This window comes from Plectrocnemia conspersa, unplaced genomic scaffold (genome assembly GCF_051122295.1).
Source record: "Plectrocnemia conspersa isolate PC_06_02 unplaced genomic scaffold, ASM5112229v1 ptg000013l, whole genome shotgun sequence".
NCBI lineage: Eukaryota > Metazoa > Arthropoda > Insecta > Trichoptera > Polycentropodidae > Plectrocnemia > Plectrocnemia conspersa.
Window position 1 is genome coordinate 21526585 of NW_028277177.1, and position 15141 is coordinate 21541725.

General features: G+C 31.8%; 1 protein-coding gene across 1 annotated transcript in view; it reads left to right on the top strand.

The window, feature by feature from the left end:
* Window positions 1-15141, top strand: part of RyR (Ryanodine receptor) — an 89268-nt gene that overhangs the window by 63994 nt on the left and 10133 nt on the right. The window contains exons 32-75 of the mRNA XM_088201255.1: window positions 1008-1159; window positions 1233-1376; window positions 1441-1615; window positions 1683-1880; window positions 1948-2053; window positions 2123-2234; window positions 2299-2439; window positions 3254-3391; window positions 3458-3610; window positions 3675-3965; window positions 4028-4131; window positions 4195-4322; window positions 4388-4477; window positions 4538-4662; window positions 4731-4913; window positions 4984-5031; window positions 5094-5223; window positions 5294-5857; window positions 5921-6182; window positions 6242-6390; window positions 6479-6627; window positions 6816-6978; window positions 7050-7242; window positions 7307-7381; window positions 7444-7567; window positions 7639-7732; window positions 7803-7940; window positions 8240-8263; window positions 8364-8520; window positions 8599-8719; window positions 9843-10047; window positions 10114-10268; window positions 10331-10508; window positions 10577-10712; window positions 11434-11558; window positions 11632-11752; window positions 11819-12008; window positions 12088-12337; window positions 12407-12551; window positions 12611-12723; window positions 12783-12854; window positions 12919-13077; window positions 14397-14624; window positions 14896-15008. Of these exons, the coding sequence (XP_088057381.1) occupies window positions 1008-1159; window positions 1233-1376; window positions 1441-1615; window positions 1683-1880; window positions 1948-2053; window positions 2123-2234; window positions 2299-2439; window positions 3254-3391; window positions 3458-3610; window positions 3675-3965; window positions 4028-4131; window positions 4195-4322; window positions 4388-4477; window positions 4538-4662; window positions 4731-4913; window positions 4984-5031; window positions 5094-5223; window positions 5294-5857; window positions 5921-6182; window positions 6242-6390; window positions 6479-6627; window positions 6816-6978; window positions 7050-7242; window positions 7307-7381; window positions 7444-7567; window positions 7639-7732; window positions 7803-7940; window positions 8240-8263; window positions 8364-8520; window positions 8599-8719; window positions 9843-10047; window positions 10114-10268; window positions 10331-10508; window positions 10577-10712; window positions 11434-11558; window positions 11632-11752; window positions 11819-12008; window positions 12088-12337; window positions 12407-12551; window positions 12611-12723; window positions 12783-12854; window positions 12919-13077; window positions 14397-14624; window positions 14896-15008 (6821 nt within the window). The remainder of the gene's footprint in view (window positions 1-1007; window positions 1160-1232; window positions 1377-1440; window positions 1616-1682; window positions 1881-1947; window positions 2054-2122; window positions 2235-2298; window positions 2440-3253; window positions 3392-3457; window positions 3611-3674; window positions 3966-4027; window positions 4132-4194; window positions 4323-4387; window positions 4478-4537; window positions 4663-4730; window positions 4914-4983; window positions 5032-5093; window positions 5224-5293; window positions 5858-5920; window positions 6183-6241; window positions 6391-6478; window positions 6628-6815; window positions 6979-7049; window positions 7243-7306; window positions 7382-7443; window positions 7568-7638; window positions 7733-7802; window positions 7941-8239; window positions 8264-8363; window positions 8521-8598; window positions 8720-9842; window positions 10048-10113; window positions 10269-10330; window positions 10509-10576; window positions 10713-11433; window positions 11559-11631; window positions 11753-11818; window positions 12009-12087; window positions 12338-12406; window positions 12552-12610; window positions 12724-12782; window positions 12855-12918; window positions 13078-14396; window positions 14625-14895; window positions 15009-15141) is intronic.

A 15141-nucleotide genomic window follows, 5' to 3' on the forward strand; every position in this document is an offset into this window, starting at 1 on the left:
ACTTAAAACACTATTCCGACAATATTTTGTATTAAATTTTCGAATTGCGGCTACCAAACTTTCAGTATTTTTCAGATATTGTTCAATAATGAAAACACGTTGTTATATCGTGTAACGCTCCATTTCTACTAACCCTAAACTCTCAGCTGTCAATTTGTTTTTTCAGGGCTGCCAACATTTACTGCACAAATGACGACAAATTCAAATCTTGCGTTAATTTTAAAACACCTTTATTTATTTGATAGTCAATCTTAATTATTATAATTATTTTACATAGCCTATCCTACGTGAAATAGTGAAAACAGGAAGAATTCAACGTTGCATTAAGTCATAAACAATTTGTTGATTATTAAATTATTTTCACTGGCATTTTAGTAACATCATATCGGAATACGTTTTCACCAGTAGATATATATATATTTTTACTAGTAAAAAAGACATGTGCTAGTGACATTTTATACTGCTCTTAACTGTCATTTAACAGGTGTGAAAAAAAAAATTGTGATTTTTAACTAATAGTGGTGAACGCTACTTGTTAAATCCTATACGTCACCGACGAACTTCGTTTCAAAAAAAGTTGTAGGACGCGATATCAGCTGTTAAGGCCAAAAACTACGAACGTACGCGTACCGGATTATCCGCGAAGTGAATAAATACTGTTTAACTGATTTTGCCCAATAAACTTATAAAGCGATTGTTTGCTACATTTAACTAGCCTAGTTACTGAAATTATATTTATACTAGTGAAAATATAACTTCATTGTAACAATTGCAAAACGTACATTTTCTGTTCAAACCCAAACCTAGTTACTTCGAAATATTGTGTATTAAATCTTAGACTTTGGTGGAAGAGGCATACAATTTAGACACACGTATTTGTACAGAATAATAATCTAACTTTGATTTTTGGATTTGAGCAGTCTTGGATTTGTTGCATTTATCTAGTGATCAATGACCACGCGTACAAATCTGGGGAATTGATTATAATTATATTGTAAATCTTTCAGTCGAATCTTGCAGTTCAACCACCAGCTGTACCCGATCGTCAAAAACAGATGACAACCAACAATCTGATCGGCTCCGGCACTGAAATGATCGGCAACGATATATACGATTCGGAGTGTTTAAAGTTGATGGACGAATACTTTTATGGTGTTAGGTAAAGTGATCAATTTTTCACATATATTACATAATGAAATGTTCAAATGTATTGATGTTTTATTATAAAATAGGATTTTCCCTGGTCAAGATCCTACTCATGTGTACGTAGGCTGGGTGACGACACAATATCATTATTACTCTAAAGAATTCAATCAGAGCAAAGTGAGGAAATCATCTGTGGTTATCGTCGATGAATATGATAGAGCGATTGAAACGTTAGTATGGCATTAAAAAAATATTCAATTATGTGCTTTTTAATTATATTTTTTATGATAATAGGATTGATCGTCAATCTTGTTATATGGTACGAGCTGACGAGCTTTACAACGAAGTAATGGCAGATGCTACTGGAAAGGGTGCTTCTCAAGGAATGTTCATAGGGTGCTTTGTGGACACAGCTACGGGATACATCTCATTCACTTGCGAAGGCAAAGAGACTCCTCATAAGTTCAAGGTTGAAATAAATAATAAAAACATATTATTATAATAGATATGTATGTACTCAGCTTTTTTATGTATAGATGGAGCCTGAAACGAAATTATTCCCTGCTATATTCGTGGAAGCGACGTCTAAAGAAATACTTCAGATTGAATTGGGTCGTACTCCTAACGCTTTGCCTTTGAGTGCCGCAGTTTTGCCAACTGGTGATAAGCATGCTACACCACAGTTTCCACCTAGGTTGAAAGTCCAATGTCTCAAACCTCACCAATGGGCTAGGGTGAATATATAATTTGTGTTTATTTTTTTATATTTATAGTTATAACTTAATTAATAATTAAATATAGGTTCCAAATCAATCGTTGCAAGTTCATGCTTTGAAACTGTCTGACATAAGAGGATGGTCAATGCTTTGCGAAGATGCCATATCTATGCTAGCATTACACATTCCAGGTATGTTAAAACTTTAAAATAAATAGTTTTTTAAATGAAACATCTATTCAAATATGTATATTATTATAGAGGAAGATCGTTGCATTGATATTTTGGAATTGATTGAAATGGACAAACTGCTCAATTTCCATGCACATACTTTAACACTTTATGCAGCATTGTGCTACCAAAGCAATTATAGGTAATGATGGTTCATTATAATAAGATATTGATGGTCTAATAATAATACAAATATTATTTTACAGAGCTGCTCATGCACTTTGTTTACACGTAGATCAAAAGCAATTGTTGTATGCCATCAAATCGGAATACATGTCAGGACCACTTCGACAAGGTTTCTACGATCTTTTGATTGCTCTCCATCTGGAATCACATGCAACCACAATGTAAATATAATATTTATTTATACATGTAAATAATAATAAATTCATTACTGATGTACCGGAATAGAATTTAAAAGTATATTAAGATGTGGTTTCAGAAATTACTAGTATTTTCTGGAGAAAAATGATAAAAAATCTTTTTCATTACCTTGTTTATTCTATTAAATCAAAAGTCCAATGATTTTAATGCAAAAAAATAAATCAAGATCTTTTTTCCTGCCCTACAGACTTAATTTTTTTGCTGTCTAAAATATTTTGTAATACTCTGAACAAATCATAATCAGAATTGGCATATAGTAACGCTTAATAACATCCCGATTAAATCATTGTGACATGGTTTTGTCTTGCACTCAAATCAACACATATTGGCAGATGACAACTGATGCGGAGTCCACATATTTTACCGCTAAACCATTCCCATGTGCAAATGCCTCATGACAGTTGAATGGTGAACTTTTAGTGCAATCTTCCTTGCATTTTTACATATATAAGTTTTAATTATGACCCTTAATTTATATGGGGCTTAGCAATTAATGAAACATCTCTGGTTTGGAATTTCTTAGACCATCTCTGTGTCATTTTATACAAACACGTCGCATATATTTTGCTTGTCACAGTCGTTGTGTTATCTTCATAAAATAAACAATAATGTGGATGCATTAGTAAAATAAAACGACTCTACTAAATCGAAAAGGAAGCGATATATATCAATTTAGTAGATACAATTAAACTTTTGAATAAAATATTATTAAATAGTAATTATGGTTAGATTATTATATTTATCTTTAGATATTAATACATTTTATTTAAATTAAAGGGAAGTGTGTCAAAATGAATACATCATACCACTCAGTCAAGAGCTGAAGGAGCTATACGATAATACAGACATGCGTCACAGTCTTCGTTATCTATACACTGAGAGTGTGCGTCCGCAGATGAAAATGACTGAAATTGCGTTAGTATTTAATATATAAAATATAATTGATATTTATATTAAAAATATTATTGTTTATCATTGCAGTGAAATTATTCCAACTATAATGACACTATATTCTCCATATTTTCCATTGGACGTGGTGAGAGATTATGTAATGTCGGCTCTAGCTGAAGCCGTTGAGATAAATCAAGTCCATAACCGTGATCCGATCGGTGGTAGTAACGAGAATCTATTTTTGTTAGTATCTCCTCAATAAGTGTTATATATTTTCAGAATAGATATAATAAAATAATGTTTACAGACCTTTGCTCAAATTGACTGATCGTTTATTGTTGGTCGGAATGATACGCGACGAAGACATTGAAAAATTGCTTATTATGATTCATCCGGAGACTTGGGATCATTCTTTCGACAAGGAGGGTAAAGACGAGCATCGTAAAGGATTGCTTCACATGAAAATGGCAGAGGGTGCTAAGTTGCAAATGTGCTATTTGTTACATCATCTTAACGATACACAATTACGTCACAGAGTGGAATCTATAATAGCTTTCAGTTATGGATTTGTCAATGATCTTCAAGCTGATCAATTGCGGTAATAGTTGCATTTTGGAGAATTCATATAGCATGATCTAAGAAAATTATATTATATTTCAGGCGATACGTTGAGATCAAACAATCTGATCTTCCTAGTGCCATAGCGGCTAAAAGAACCAGAGAATACCGCTGTCCCCCGAGAGAGCAGATGAACTCAATCTTGAGTTAGTATTTAATGTGATAGTGAATCAGTATAATTTATTATTAATATTGCTATTATTGTTCAGGTTTTAAACATATGGAGGAAGAAGATGATTTACCTTGCGGTGAAGAATTAATAAAGCAGATGAATGAGTTCCACGCCGATTTGATGGCTAATGTATCCTTAGCCGCTCTACAAGAACCAGAAGACACGGTTTGATATAAAATTATATATATTTGGAAAAATATATGTATAATATATATGTTTATTAAATAAAGGGTCCAGCTGAACCTCTAGAAAAACCTGGACCGATTACGAAGCTATGCAATTTTATCAATGCTGTAAAAGAACTTGAAGAAGAACCTAAGGTTTGTGTTGTAAAATAATATTATAAGTAAGGTTTAATGATAATATATAAATATATATAGATTGAAGAACCGCCTCCAAAGAAAACTCCTGAAGAAATATTCAGAAAAGTTCTCATAGCCACAATTGTAAGTTGGGCTGAAGAATCACAGATTGAAACTCCAAAGTTGGTTAGAGAGATGTTTAGGTATGTTTTTGAACGATTCATGTACATTTTAATTAGCATGTGTATGATCTTTCTACTTAATCTTTTAGCTTATTGGTTCGTCAATATGATGCTGTTGGAGAATTGATTCGTGCACTTGAAAAAACATACGTGATCAATGCTAAAACTAGAAAAGATGTCGCAGAAATGTGGGTTGGATTGAGTCAAATAAGAGCTCTTTTACCTGTGCAGATGAGTCAAGAAGAAGAAGAACTGATGCGTACACGTCTTTGGTAATAATTTTAACTAATTAATGTAATAAACACAAGATATGTAAAAATATATTATGATTGTTTAATTCAGGAAACTCGTCAACAACCATACATTCTTCCAACATCCAGATTTGATAAGGTATTAAATTGTTTATAAGTGATTATGAATATCATATTCTTTATATATTTTATTTTATATAGAATCCTGCGTGTTCACGAAAACGTTATGGCAGTCATGATGAACACTTTAGGAAGACGAGCACAAGCTCAAAGTGATGCTCAAGCTCAACCGCAGCCAGATCAAGAAGGGCAGCCAGTTACAAAGGAAAAGGTTTAATATATTTTATGTATCATAGTATACATTGAAATGTATCATTTATAAATATTAAATAATATTTCAGGATACTTCTCACGAGATGGTTGTAGCTTGCTGTAGATTCTTGTGCTACTTCTGTCGTACAGGACGTCAAAATCAACGAGCCATGTTCGATCATTTCGACTTCTTATTAGAAAACTCCAATATTCTTCTATCGAGGCCTTCACTGCGTGGCTCTACTCCATTAGACGTGGCTTATTCTAGTCTTATGGAGAACACCGAATTGGCTCTTGCTCTTAGAGAGCATTACTTAGAGAAGATCGCCATATATCTATCACGCTGCGGTCTTCAATCTAATTCTGAATTAGTAGAAAAGGGCTATCCAGATCTTGGTTGGGATCCAGTGGACGGAGAGCGCTATCTTGACTTCTTGCGATATTGTGTTTGGGTTAACGGTGAAAGTGTAGAAGAAAATGCTAATTTAGTCATCCGTCTTTTGATCAGAAGACCTGAATGTCTCGGACCTGCGTTGAGAGGCGAAGGCGAAGGTCTTCTCCGTGCTATAGTCGACGCTAATACAATGTCTGAGAGGATAGCCGATCGTCGTAAGCTCCTCGAAGTCGAGGGAGTCTTAGATGGAAATCTAAACGTTAGTCTAATCTCATCGATCAATTAATATAATACATATATACCAATAACTGAATATTTACAGTTCACTCATCCACTTCCGGAATCAGAAGACGACGAAGATTACATCGACACCGGAGCCGCTATACTTTCCTTCTATTGTACTCTCGTTGATCTATTGGGTAGATGCGCTCCAGATTCTAGTGTAATCGAGCAGGGCAAAAACGAATCGTTAAGAGCACGTGCTATTTTGAGATCTTTAGTACCGCTTGAAGACTTGCAAGGTGTTTTGAGTCTAAAATTCACGTTGTTGAATCCAGCTACTGGCGAAGAAAAGCCAAAATCAGGTATTTTATTTTATATTATAAAACATAAATGAAGATGATTTTATATATTATTTTTATAGATATGCCATCCGGTTTAATTCCTGGACATAAGCAAAGTGTGGTTCTGTTCCTTGAACGTGTATATGGTATTGAAACGCAAGAGTTATTCTTCAAGCTCTTAGAAGAAGCCTTCTTGCCTGATCTTCGAGCTGCGACTATGCTGGATAGAGTATATAATTTTATTTTGAATATCAAGTGTTATTATTTTTTAATCTAATTATTATTACATTTGTTAATAATATTATTATTATTATTAGAATGATGGATCTGAATCAGACATGGCACTATCGATGAACAGATACATTGGAAACTCCATTCTTCCGTTGCTCATCACACATTCTAGGTTCTATTATGAAGCTGAAAATTATGGAAGCTTGCTTGATGCTACTCTTCACACTGTTTATAGGTTTTTATTAATATTTATAGTGGTCCATAAGTCTGTTCGAACAATGTGTATTTTTTTAAGGGTTTAAAATAGAAACAATTAAAACAAAAACTAATTGGTTTTAAAATAGTAAAGCGACTTTTGGACTTTTTGTTACCATTACATATTTTTATTTACAATAATAAACCATATTTTTCAATTAATTATAGATTATCAAAGAACAGAATGTTGACTAAAGGACAGCGTGAAGCTGTCTCTGACTTCTTAGTAGCGTTGACTTCGCAAATGCAGCCGTCCATGTTGCTAAAATTATTGAGAAAACTTACAGTCGACGTGTCAAATCTTTCAGAATATACCACTGTTGCTTTAAGGGTAAAATATATATGTATACATATTTAATTCAGATTTAAAAGAATTACTTAATTGTGTATTGCATATTTTAGCTTTTAACGTTACATTATGACCGCTGTGCCAAATATTATGGATCAACGTCCGGTCAAGGAGTATACGGAGCTTCTTCTGATGAAGAAAAGCGTCTGACCATGATGCTTTTCAGCAATATTTTCGATTCGCTCAGCAAAATGGATTACGATCCAGAATTATTCGGAAAAGCTTTGCCATGTTTGATTGCAATTGGTAATTTAATAATAACATATTATTAATTTATAATCAGAATCTTTCAATTTATAAATTATTTAAGGTTGTGCTTTACCGCCTGATTATTCACTATCTAAGAACTACGAAGATGAGTTTTACAACAAAGAATCACCTTCCGGTAAGTAAATTATATATTTATAAATTAATGTTAGTGAAATATAACAACAAATGTTATTTAAGGTGGTCCAGATAATCCACAGTATGATCCACAACCTATCAACACAAGTTCGGTTGCTTTGAACAATGATTTGAATACAATTGTACAGAAGTTCTCGGAGCACTATCACGACGCTTGGGCATCTAGGTAATTAAAACTATTAATTAAATTTATAATGTACAATCATATTAACATATTTTGTTATTTGGTGTATTTAGAAAATTGGAAAACAGCTGGGTTTACGGTGACTCTTGGTCAGATTCACAGAAAAGTCACCCAAGACTCAAGCCATATAATATGCTAAACGATTATGTAAGTCATAATTTTATTACATAAGATATACTATTTTTTATCATAATATGTTATGCTTTAATGCTTATAGGAAAAAGAACGATACAAAGAACCAGTGCGAGAATCTTTAAAAGCTCTTCTAGCAATCGGATGGTCAGTCGAGCATTCTGAAGTCGATATTCCAACTTCAAATCGAAGCTCAATGCGTCGACAGTCAAAGAGCAACGTGGTAAAGTATCCGATTGTATTATAAATTAATGGCCTTAATCTTTTACCCCCCCTTGAATTTATTGAATGAATCTATGACTTGATCAAAAATCATCTCAAATACCCTTTGCCTAATGCAAGTTTGTTACCACAAATGGATTATGTATATAACATTAGTAAGCCCCCCCCCCCCCAAAAAAATACCCCTTATTTGTTTATATATATTTTTACAATGCTTATGTGTGTATTTCATCTTATGTATTGTATCTCTCTCCTGCCACCACTTTACCATCCTATTAACATCGATCAATGGACCAAAAGCGCTTGGATGACGTTCCCACCATTGTAAGTCATCAGTTTGTTTTTTTTTATTATTATTTATTCATATATACTATTTCGTAGTCTCGATTGTTGAATGTCACTCATAATATGCTGTGAATTTTAGGTCGATTCAGCGACTCCGTTCAATTACAATCCTCATCCGGTAGACATGACGAATCTGACTCTATCGCGTGAGATGCAAAACATGGCCGAAAGATTGGCTGAGAACGCTCACGATATTTGGGCTAAGAAGAAGAAGGAAGATTCCATGACAAGTGGTGGTAATGTGTTATTTTAAATATATGTATTAGTTTATTTTTTCATGATTTATGTCGATTTAATGAACTGTTTATTTTTAGGTGGTATACATCCGCAGCTCGTTCCGTACGATCTGTTGACTGATAAGGAGAAGAAGAAAGATAGAGAAAGGTCTCAAGAGTTCCTTAAATATCTTCAATATCAAGGATACAAATTACACAGGTACTTATTTTATTTACTGGAATTTAATTTAACACATAAACATAAATTATTATAAATCTCTATCTAAAATGCACAGGCTAATTTTATTTTTAGCACAAAATTGGACATTATTTTTTTTTATCTGTAAAGCAATATTTTTGCCACAAAGATAAGATTTAAATATAAAATTTCGTGTCATTAGTATTTTCCTTACATGATCAATTCTGTTATTATTTTCTTTTTATATATAGCATTATTGGAATATCCACATAATTGCTAATTTCGGTAGATTAAAAATCTGTATATGCAATTTGAGTGAGCGATACCTGCTCGGCGAAGATATTCGGAACTTTTTTGTTAAATTAAGGTACAACGGTTGTAATGCAGTTGCTTAAAAATTGTTAATTGGCAATGGACATCCGCATGGATGTGAACTTTTTTTAGTGTTTTTTTTTAATTAAAAATTCATATTTTCAGATTAATTAGTGGATGAGTTTTAATTTTGGATATATTAAATAATTTGTATACTTTTTTTATTTTTACAGTACTTTAAATCCATGTAATATTCAAAATAACTGTATAAGTATTATAGCCGAAGCAAATTCGGTAAAGCATTTTTTTTATTCTATAATATAATCATCTGCAAAAAACTGTCTTTAAACTAATGAAACTTTTAAAGAATTTATTAAATATGTTCTGATAGAACATTTTGAAAATAAAATATTTCTCACTATCGCTTTTTATAAAATTAATAAAATATCAAAGAAAATAATCCTATTTTTTATCTAAGCAAGTATATGCTAATTATCCATGTCATACCTAGATCTAAAGTTTTAAATAATTATACTCACACGTCATAATCATAAAAACAGGTTTGTGTATTTTTAAAATACAACAATATATCTGAGCAGCATACAAATTAGTATATATTCTTATTATGTACCTTTCCTTAATTTGTTTAATTTGTATGATAATTAATTTTACTTCCACATGTAATTAAAATTTCATTATCATTTTGAGTAATTATACTCTTAAATTATAATTGTAAACAAATGTTCGCGTTTTTATAAAATACAACAATAATTTGAGTAACATAAAAAATAATTTATATTACTTTTACGTTTACATGTAATTAAAATTACAGACCGTCGAGAGCAGGCCAATCCGAAACTGAACAGGCTGCAGCTGGGATGGCAGTTGAGCTTCGTTTTGCTTATTCTCTATTGGAAAAGCTTATCGCATATCTCGACAGAGCAACTATCAACATGAAGCTCCTCAAACCATCTACGACTTTCAGTAGGCGAACATCGTTCAAAACGAGTACGAGAGACATAAAATTCTTCTATAAGGTATACTATTGATAAATCTTATAGTATTTATTTACATATTTATTTAATCGTGTTAATTTGATATAGGTCGTTTTACCATTGATGGAGAAATACTTTTCAACGCATAGAAACTATTTTATAGCTGTAGCTACAGCCACAAATAATGTGGGTGCTGCTAGTCTTAAAGAGAAAGAAATGGTTGCTTCATTGTTCTGTAAATTGGCTAGTCTTTTAAGATCCAGGTAACATTACTATAAAATATATTGATCCCAATTAAATTTAACACATTAATAATAAATTTTAGATTGGCTGCATTCGGTGCAGATGTTCGAATATCAGTCAGATGTCTTCAAGTTTTAGTGAAGGGAGTAGATGCAAAATCGCTGGTTAAAAGTTGTCCAGAATTTATCAGAACCTCTATGTTAACATTCTTTAATAATACAGCTGATGATTTAGGACATACGATATTTAACTTACAAGAAGTAAAATTTTAGCAATATCAATTTGATTAATTTAGCTACTGCATAATAATATTTTTTTATAATTTTAGGGAAAATACAGTCTTTTACGAGGCACACATTTAAAAACATGTACTTCACTATTTTATATCAACAGTGTAATTCTACCAGTTTTAACCGCAATGTTTGATCATCTTGCTGCTTGTGAATATGGAAGCGATCTATTACGTATGTATTATAAATTAAATTAAAGTTTTCGTTTTCAAGAGTTAAAGACAATATTTTTGATAAAGGCAAAAATATGCCAGTTTCCGCTGTAGTACTGCGTCTTTATAATATCTAAGTCGTATAGAATATCAAGTTGTATTCTTGGTATTCAGGTGACTACTCAGTTCTAGATCCATTGATGAAACTGAAAATGCTTCTTCTCATGATATTCGACGCTCAACTATTGTTTATTCCAAATCGGAAGCAGAGTAATAATTATAGATAGTTTCTGACTGAAAAATCTAAAAGAAATGTTCCGACTTATATTTTCTTGAAAATCGAAAGGAAATTTAACGTCCAATTTTGATAATTTGGGGTGGAACCAGATTTCTTAATATTGTCTATTACATATATTATTATACTGCATAGCACATGTTATCATACTGCATAACGATGATTCGAAATCAGTAAAAAATACCAACGTCACCATTCTATTGAATATGTAATCCGAGAAATGCACCGCATTCGCCACCAACTCTTTCGTACATTTGTTCAAATAGGATCACGATTTTTGTGCAAGTGCTTTTAAATCATTTATGGACTTTTAATTAATGCCGATGAGAAAAAACGTAATTTCCTAAAAGATCTAATTAATGTATCATGCAACGATTATGGGTGATCCCGACAAATATAAATTCTTTAATAGCTATATACCAGTTCTAAAAATATCATTACATTTCAGTGGATGAAATACAAGTCGCTTCTTATAAAATGCTCGCTTCATTATATACACTCGGTACTGACGCCACATTGACGCACGATAGGAAATATCTCAAAACTGAAATTGAAAGACATAGACCTGCTTTGGTAAATATAAAATATATAAAAAATATTATATCTATTTTATGTATAATTAACAATGAAATATTATTGAATCAAGGGTTCTTGCTTGGGAGCGTTCAGTTCAACGTTTCCAGTCGCCTATTTGGAACCACATCTCAATAAGCACAATCAATTCTCTCTGCTGAATAGGATTGCGGATCATTCTTTGGAAGCACAAGGTATTTGTTATGTTTCTTCTATAATATAGCTTATTGAATTGCATTTATATAGTAAAACGATTTCAGATGTAATGACCAAAATGGAATCGTCTATGCCGACGCTGGAGAGTATCTTAACAGAAGTAGATCAATTCGTCGAATCAGATAAAACCTACAACGAATCTCCGCATATTATCGACGTTATCTTACCACTACTCTGTTCATACTTGCCGTTCTGGTGGGCTCAAGGACCTGACAATGTAACGCCGTCTGGAGGGTGACTATTTTATTGTTATAAAATCAACCAAAAGCTAACTTTTCAATACTAAATCTACAATAACAAATATATTTCACAGTAATCACGTGACAATGGTAACGGCGGATCACATGAATCAATTGTTGAAGAATACGTTGAAGATGATCAGAAAGAACATTGGCAACGAATCAGCTCCTTGGATGACCAGAATCGCCGCTTATACCCAACAGATCATCATCAACAGCGGAGAAGAATTACTAAGAGATCCGTTCTTGCCGTTAGTGGAGCGTGTTAGACGTCGTACTGAAAACATGTTCCATAAAGAAGAGAGTTTAAGAGGTTTCATTAAGGTATACGCTAGTTTTAAATAATAATTATAATCAATAAATTAAATAATAATTAACTTGTATCGATTCTAGTCTTCTACTGATGACACGTCACAAGTTGAGTCACAGATTCAAGAAGATTGGCAATTGTTAGTCAGAGATATTTATTCGTTTTATCCACTTCTCATAAAATACGTTGATTTGCAAAGGAATCATTGGTTGAGGAACAATGTTTCAGGTATGTTATAAATGCATATATATAGTTATACTTTTATAATAATGATCATTTTAACACAGAGGCCGAAGAACTGTATAACTACGTCGCTGATATATTCAACATTTGGTCAAAGAGTCAGTATTTCTTGAAAGAAGAACAGAATTTTATCTCTGCTAACGAGATTGATAATATGGTAGGATTTTATAAATATACTCATAGTACAATAAATGTAATAATAATTATTATTCTTAGACTTTGATTATGCCAACTGCCACGAGAAGATCGGCTGTTATCTCAGATGGTGCTCCGTCTGGTGGTGGAAAGGTATGCCGTTTTATTGCTATATAGTCTCATATTAATAATAATTAAAAATTCATGATTAAAACAGAAAAAGAAGAAGCACCGTGATAAGAAACGCGATAAAGACAAGGAAGTGCAGGCATCTCTAATGGTTGCGTGTCTCAAACGTCTTTTGCCAGTTGGTTTGAATCTATTCGCTGGACGAGAACAAGAATTAGTACAACACTGCAAAGATCGTTTCTTAAAGGTTAGTATTTAACGCTTTAGTTCTAATTAAATTAATTATTCTCTGCCACAAATCCGTCAATAGAGCAATATTTAAAAAATATCTGAGCCACTAAGTTTGTTTGTATATGACCTACAAATTCTATTGATGGTATTACCATCACGATAAACCATTGGTATAAGTCGATTACTTATACATGCTTACAAATTTTGCGAAAAAATCCAATGATTCAAGAATCAGAACAATTTTTTTGAAGATATTGAATGAATATGTAAATATTGTCGTTTTCATGTTTTTCTTGAAAATATAAACAAGCAGGTCAAATTTAAGTTGCCGATATTTATGACCAATTATCTGTTTATGCATATTTCGTGTTAAAAGCTTTTAAACAATATTCCTTACATTCAGGTACTTCTAAAAATACTTTATACGCTGATCCTTTATTGTGTTGTTTATGAGAACTAATAAAAATCAATAAGACGACTGTGTACAAAAACCTTTCTGTCCTATTTATTTTTTTATTTTCATTCATTCACTATATTGTCGGAAAAATAACTTTTAAAATATGAGTTCAAATCATTTTTCTTTTGGAACAATAAGTCTAGAAAATCGTCTTCTTTGATCGACCATTTCTGAATTCCTCCTATTTTTTCATACCAGTAGCCAGAGCACCACTCGACAATTTATTTCTATATTACTCATTATTTTTGGTCAGCTACAATTTTCCGAAAAACCTTATGAAAAAAGAATGCATAAAAAAGTGTAAATCTGTTTAATTAAAATATGACATTTTTTTCTTAAGACAGATTTATGTGATTTGTGTATATAATCTTATTTTAATTATTGCACATTTGATATTTATTTTAGAATATCTCAATAATTACCATTTTTTAAAGATATATCTCACGTATACTTATATTTTTCTAAGAAACGGCAGTCTTATTGCTTAGGAATTTATTTATCAATTTTGAGAAAAAATAATAATATTAATTTAATTCATAAATAATTGTAAAAAGCGAGTCAAAAATCGGTTTTCATTTTTTTTTAAATGATCAAAAAACCGCCTAATCGATTTTGGTTTTAACCGGCTTGGAAGTCTGTGAGGTTCATCAAGCTTGAAATTTGATGAATCTTGGATTCATGAAAGACATCATACAAATGGTCGATCGGCGAGTAGTCAATATCATTGTCGCCCTACCCCAAATGTCAGCTAATCAATTTCACAAAATAAAAATGATATGTATAACATAATAATATAGTCAAATGAAAGACATATAGTATTAACGTTGTAAATTAACATAAAAATGATATGTAACGCATAATATTTAATAATGTTACAGAGAGTCGGAGAGTCTGACGTCATAGACTTTGCCAAGACTCAGTTGACTCTACCTGATAAGATTGATCCTGCTGATGAAATGTCGTGGCAGCATTACCTTTACAGTAAATTGGGTAATAAAAAGGAAGTAGCAATCGTCGGCAACGAATCCACAGACAAAATGAAGCAAATCGATGAAACCGTAGAAAGGATTGTCGCTATGAGCAAAGTTTTATTCGGTTTACATATGGTAAGTTATTGTATATGCACTTTGAACTAGATTAGATTATATTTATTGATTTTATATTTTATTTGTTTTTTATTTTATTTTATGGCACTTATGAAAGACATTCTCATATAATATTTCTAAAAACTTTAATTTTTATTATCCAAGGTTGAAAAAAAGAATTTATTTTTAATATTTTGCTGATCAGTTGCATTACCAATAAACATATTTGTTTAAGGGAATATTTTCAAAATTATGTCATTGAATTACCCATTTTTATTGTGGTCTCGTTCAGATTGATCACCCGCAACAGCAGAGCAAGAACGTTTACAGAAGCGTGGTTTCTATCCAGAGGAAACGTGCTGTTATTGCTTGCTTCAGACAACTTCCTTTGCACGCTCTCACAAGGTCTATTTTTATTATGATTTTTATTGTGTCAAACATCCTTTTAAAACAGTACTAACTAGCATCAGATAAATTAATAAAATATAGTAAACATTAACCTTTTATATATACTACATTATTAAAAATATTGATTCTG